Source organism: Chrysemys picta, chromosome 3 (assembly GCF_011386835.1).
Source record: "Chrysemys picta bellii isolate R12L10 chromosome 3, ASM1138683v2, whole genome shotgun sequence".
In the NCBI taxonomy this organism is placed as follows: Eukaryota; Metazoa; Chordata; order Testudines; family Emydidae; genus Chrysemys; species Chrysemys picta.
In genome coordinates, this window is record NC_088793.1 from 188,443,238 (window position 1) to 188,450,115 (window position 6,878).

A 6,878-nucleotide genomic window follows, 5' to 3' on the forward strand; every position below is an offset into this window, starting at 1 on the left:
GGTTTTTGTTGTATTAGTTTTTTAAAATCCTGTTCTAACAGGATACATAATCATTTCACTCATTTGAGATAAACATGGTTTAATAAGTGGCCAATGTTATGCTTGTTCCCCCCCCAAATTTAATGTTGGAAAATTATATAACCTGGATGCTTCGATTCCTAAATCAACATCATTTGAAAGCAGAATTTAAGTAAGACTTCACAAATGTGTTAACCTTTCTGCATTTTATTATCATGAGACTGTCTTTAAAAATAAAATACAGCACAGACAAAATGCTTGCACATTGAAAGAAGCTTTTCAAACTAAAACCAAAGCTAAACTGTCTAATTTCCGCATATCTTGCTCATTTCAGACCATTACAGTATGTTGGATTGAGTAACAAAAAGAGCTTTTAAATTTGGTTCTTAAAAGTGAACTGCAGCACTTCTAAAATAAATACAAAAATTGTTTAACATCCTAAATCTTTTAACAGTAGATATGTGCAGACTTTAAAATTATGAATACATTTTAATACAAAGTACTTGAAAATCATGTAATCTTTAACTTACAGCTCAGGACCTGAGTTCAAGGTTCTGTGTTTCTCCTGAAAGAGCTGATTGTGCAGTATATTGTGCATTTCTAATATGTGAGATTTTTTTCTTGTCAAGAAAACAGAGCAACCTTGAGCTTTTCTGCTAACAAGCTGCTGTACATTATTTTCCCCACTCTTCATACACAGACCCAGCCAAGGATTCTGGGCAGGCTAGCCCAACAGTCAACTTCCCATCCTAAAAAGTACTATCATTAAAACTGTCCTTACAAGGCGTCCAAAGCTCCACAGGCCAGGTGCTCGGCTGGTGTAAAGCAGCATGGCTCCATTGGTTTCAGTGGTGCTACACCAATTTCAATGGAGCACCTACGATTTATACCACTGAGAATATAGTCCTAATGCACACGATTGCAATACAGATGGTCTTACACAGACTGAAGATGAGCCTAGTGCTTCATTCCAGTATGGAGTGTTTGTATATGGTATCAGCACCCGCAGTGAAACATGGAACCCTGAGCTCAGTTCTTAAGAGTTACTAAAGCTTTCAACATAGTTGTTACATATATTTATAATTTTAAGGCAACACATGAATTCTGCAAATGACTTAAAATCTTAAATGTTTTTTTAATTCCTTCATTTGAAAAAAGAAGAAGAAAAGTATGTAACAATTTCACTTCACCTTCAACACAGTAGGAAAGTATTGTATCACTTTTGTCTCTGTGCCCGGCAGAACACAATCAGAGCATTGCTTGTGTTACTTCTACTTATTTGAATTCCTCCTAGATAGGGTAAAAATACCTGCTAGCCACCTGCTTCTACCAATTTTGAATGGTAGCAATGGGCCCCCTTTCTGCTCTTAGTTACACTGGTATAAATCCAGAGTGAAATAAGTGACCTACTCTGGATTTGTAGTGCTGTGACAGAGAGTTACAGGCTATGGCCCAGTGTTTCCACAATGTCCTGAAACAATCTGTGAACTGAGCTTTGTCTGCTCTTGGCATGTTGTGACTTGTAAAAAAGTCACAAAATCTTCTGAAGTTTTTCAGGTAAGTATGTACTGAAGGATGTTTAAAAACAGATTATTGATTAAATGGTTTACAGCTATATAGAACTGTAACCAGCCATTCTGTAAATCTGTATTTTGGGGACCTAATTCAGTACTCTAGGGAAAAGAGAAGAGTTACTCCACTGCATAAGGCTCCAACTACACAATGGAGTAAAATTGACCCATATGCCACATTCTGAAACAGCCATGCCAGTGAAAATGCAGCTGCCTAGCATACCCTGATGAGGAAATGGTCTGAGGCTGCCATGGGAGAGACCAGCAGCTGATGGGAATTAACTCCTTTGCACATGAGGCATAATCAATCAAAGATGTAGGACGTGCTGTTTCAGTGCTCAAAAAACTCCTTGTAAACAGGTGCAGAGCAATGCACAGATATGGAGCAAAATGGGTGCCATTTTTGACACCCCTAGTTATGGTATAGGGATTGATCTGATCTGTTGATCTGCTATGGCTACACTGCCCATCACAGTCTGATCAACTATGGTCTATACTACCATACTGGGAGGGAGATCTACATCCATTATTCAATGTTAATCCTGCCTGTATTTTCACCAGCTGCATTTGCTCAACATTGGTCATAACATTTGGACTTCGGGGTAAGGGCCATGCCTCTTGACAAATCTCCTTGCCAAAGTCCCTCAGGGAAGAATGGAGGGATCCCAGCAGAGGCTGCTATTGGGAAAAGTGTATTACTAATGGTTCTGATCTAATTCAGCTGCAGCACAGACATTGTCACTAGTTCAGAATGTGGACTAGGAGGTCTGAACCATGACATTTTTGCCATTGGAATAACTCAGCCTAGTCCCTACCTGTGTTACCAGCATCTACATGCCTAGACTAAATGCAAAGTTACTTTAGCTCCCCATGCATTCTGGCAGAATTTAACCAGAAGCACAGCATATGTGGCCTGCTTCTGTGGCACCACAGTTGCCATTACTGTGTACCAAATGGGGCCATCAGAGAGCGTGTAACACATGGATTATTGATCCTAGAAACCATAACACCTCAGAAGAAGCAGTAATAGTCTGTTGTATCAATCCCTATTTATACACTGTAATCCACAGATCACTGATAGTTTATTGGCACATCTCCATTAATATTGGTGTGCACAGATGCTCATGCACTCTGCAACTACTAGTCTAAAGTCCTTTACAAAAGTTTGTTACAAAAGTGACTGTGCTTGTGCTATAACCACTTTCCCAAACAAAATAACATTTATATATTTATTTTAAAATGACCAAAAGGTGCTATTATTTTATCTATTTTGCAGTTTCATGAGCAAAATAGCAGCCTGGCCAAATTTTCACATTCAGCTTTGAAAAATAAATAAAAAAGCAAGTAACAATAATTAATAAATACAAATAAATAACTTTGACACCAGACCTGAGACCCTGCATGGTAAATTTCTACCTGGTATAAATTTTAGGGTGGTTTTACATGAGAATAAGATAATGGCACAGCTTGCCCTGCAGCATCAGGACTTAACCAAATAAAGGATTCACGTCAGCACTTAGGCCTGATCCTATAACTCTTACTCACACATGGTCATCAATAGAATATACAGAATTCAGTGGTACAATCTGTGGCCCCAATTCAGGAACATACATACGCACGTACTTAAGTCCCTAATAGTCATATGAAGGTCAATAGGAGCACTCACATGCGCAAAGTTAAGCAAGTGTTCAAGTGCTTTATTAGATCCAACAGGATTTGAGCACATGCTTAAAATAAGCATGTGGTTAACTGCTTTCCAGAATATGGCTGCTTGCACAAATAAGGGATAATTGTAACAAAGAGCCATCAATATCCACAGGGGTTTTTTTTTGGGGGGGGGGGGGGGGTGTTCAACTTTTCTTGGAGCGTACAGTATCACTATAATGAAATTATTATTCTCCTGAAAACAGTTAGCTTTTTGGACAAACAATGACAAATTAAAGTATGCTATGGATCATTCCCTCCCCCCCCCCCCCCCCCGCACAACCTCGAAAATACATATTTTAACAGCAGAAATACAACACAGTAGGCATTATTCAGTGGTTTGCAAATGATAAGATAGACAGTTAGGAGACCCCCCACACTTCAGCATTAATAAACAACCACACTAGTTCTACATTAATTATAGTGTTGCAATAACAATGCTTTGCATTTTTAGTTTTCTTTGAAATGTATGCCATCTATAGATGGATAACTTCTTGTATGTATATGGGTTTTGTTTTCTTTTTTAATCTCAACAGTTAATTTTATGCAGTGGATATGGTACTACAACGTCATACCAGCTGCATGGTCCTTGTTAGCATTAAAAATTAAAGAGCAAACAAAACCTAAAGCGCCAACATTTATTATGTCAAGTCTCCCCCTCGCCCTCCTCCTTTATTTATTTATTTATTTATGCTATTTGTAATATTAGCCGCACTTAAACGATGGTGTGTAATGTATAAGAACAACAGGCTGGGTTCTCCACACTGTATCAACGTATACTCAAGAGGGCCTTTTCCCAATGGCATGGAAGCCAGTCAAAGCCATTGATGATCGATAAGCCCTTGATGGTGGATTGTTTTTTTAAAAAAAGAAGTGTTTTTATTCTATTAAAAATATATATAACATTGTCTTGCAGGCAGGCAGAAGGAGCCTGTTGGACGCTGCCTTCGGACGGTGACGTCTGAAGTTAATGTCAGAAATCATCGCAAAGCTAGCAAGATAACGGACCACATTCAGATGTCATGTACATGGTGCACATTCCCCGTGTGCTTCACATTCTCTCAGAATTTAAGCGGTCTCGAGCTTCCATCCGAAAATTGCCACACGTCACGAGTTCCCTGGGCACTACGCCAAGTGGGGGTGTGTGTCGAACCTAGAGAAAGGATGGGGACAGAGGAAAAATAGGTGTAACACAGCCCAAAATGTAAATTCTCCCCCCCCCTTTTTTTTTTTTTTACAAACTGCAACTTGAATTGTCAAAAGAGTATGTAACGCAACGGACCCCGGGTTCATGATCTTAGTACGTACTCCTGCTATCCCACCAAGAATTCACAAACTCCCACATCACACATGCATGGGAATACTTCAAGCACAGCGAAAATACAGACAGTACAAATAACACTCCAGGGGGAAAATCCTCCAGTCTTAACTAAGTCTTAACTCAGTTAAAACACTGACTGACTCAGGTATTCCTCCCCCACCCAACAATCCTATTGACTTCAGCCAGAGGCTGGGATGCCACATAGAGCACGGCAAATATTTTTTGATATACCACAAGCTGTACAGTTTGCAGAGACTCTTATGTCACTGAATTCAATTGCATTTGAATAACAGTGCAACTTATAGGGTGTACTGTACCTGGTGAAGTGTGAAATAAATGCTTGAGCCCTACAGGCCTGAGCCAATGTTCATTGAAGTAAGTGGGAGGTGTTCCATCGACTTCATTGGCATTGGGTCAGGCCCTAGCTGTGCACGATGGAAAAATAAATGTTTCTCCATAGCTGAAGTATATAGTGAAATGCAGGCAGTGTAAAGGCCAGTCACCAATTATATATTGTACTAAAAGAAACAATAGGCTAATGAGGCACAACCTGTGACAATGGCAGAACCAGAGATGCATTGATTAAGATCAATCTATACATACCGACCACTGAGTCAGTTTCTATGGAAATTGCCTCATAAATGTTTAAGTGTGTAGTTCAAGGGCAACTCATGAGCTACTCATCAAGATTAAATAAGAGGGCATAGCATAAATGGGTATAAATTAAAATAGCTCCATTAAAGTAAATAGCACTAGCCTGATTTACACCAGATGAGAGTCCAATTCTATGCGTTTCTGCATTTAATACATATTAAAATGAAAATAAATAAGCCTGAGTTTTTCAAATGAGCCTAAATGAGTTAGGTACCTAGGGTGGGATTTTCAAAAGTGCCAAAGTAATTTAAAAGCACAAGTCCGATTGAAAGTCAATGAGACTGTGCTCCTAAGTCACTTACGCATTTTTGAAAATCCAACCGCTCTTACTGACTTTCAGTATTGATGAGAGTTGGGCATCTAACTTTCTTAGACTCCTTGAGAAGTGCCAGTCAAAATAGATACATCTGGATTTGGGAAACAGTGGCTTCCTTTCATGAATCCAGTGAAGTGCCTGCCAGGCAGTATCGTACTCACAATCCATAATATAATTTTCCCACACTTTCACTGTAAATGGTTTCCAACCTTTGCAAGGAAAAGAACTAAAATAACAGCTGGTATCTTTTTTTCTTTTTATACAAACTCTGCACTTCGATAAACCCTGAAACTGTATCTCATCAGATATGCCAAAGCCTTCTGAATGTCAAGCAAAGACATGGTATCACTTATTCCTGTATTTATCTCAGCTCTTGGAAATAAATATGAAACATCTGTAGCCTAAATTCTTGCTATTGTTTCAGTCTCTTCATTATACAAATCACTCAATTTGGAGGATATTAAATACTAATGGCAAAGGCATCTGCGCAGTAAAAATACATTCCTCTTCTGAAGTTGATTGGTTTTGATATGTGATCAACTGCAATACTATTACCCAAATATTGTTCTTATTTATTGAGACATCTTTCCACAGAGAGTTAAATATAAAAAGTTTCTTGGGACAGTAGGTCATGCTTGTATGGAATGTTACAGCAGCTTAAGAACACATTATGGATGCCATATAAATCTGTTTCAGAATTCTAACAAACTTGAATGGGCCTCAATGGTTCATGGTTTTATAACACCATTAATTTATCACACGGTTAGAAAATGTCACATTTTGTATTACTATTTTTGCTTTAGTGTTCAGGCTACAACATGTTGTCATTTCTAAGTTATGTTCTTGTTGGCTAGCTTTTGAAGTTATTTAGGCGACGCTGTATATAATCTCTTAATGTAGGGGGTTCCTCAAGTACAGTGCTTGTGCTGCATGTGTGTAAGTTGGAAATGAAGTGATGTGCCCAATGGATGTATCTAGTTTTTTGATATAGGTGTATAAATCATATGTGTTATTGCAGATTTTTTTTTTTAATTCATAGCATGTTTTTCATCTTTCATTTGTTAGCAATGTATACTGTATGTGATATATCACATATCCATCTGTATACCTCGACAGATAGCTAGATGGCTAGCTGTAGACACACAATTATTTTATATGTTTAACATGTTATAATGCAACATATAATGAAAATATGATTACTATATATGTGTGTATTAGAATTCAACTTAAAACAAAGATATAATTGTTATGATTGCTTCATAGACAGAACAATTAAATTAAGTCCTGTATATAA

The 6,878-nt window shown here is 38.0% G+C and overlaps 1 protein-coding gene across 2 annotated transcripts in view; it reads right to left on the reverse strand.

The window, feature by feature from the left end:
* Positions 1 to 209: 209 nt before the first annotated feature.
* The window catches only part of BCL11A (BCL11 transcription factor A), a 101,603-nt gene continuing 94,934 nt past the window's right edge, over positions 210 to 6,878 (reverse strand). For both annotated transcript variants that reach the window (XM_042857233.2, XM_008179024.4), the window contains exon 4: positions 210 to 4,446. In XM_042857233.2, coding sequence (XP_042713167.1) covers positions 4,345 to 4,446 — 102 coding nt within the window. In that variant the 3' untranslated portion in view covers positions 210 to 4,344. The remainder of the gene's footprint in view (positions 4,447 to 6,878) is intronic.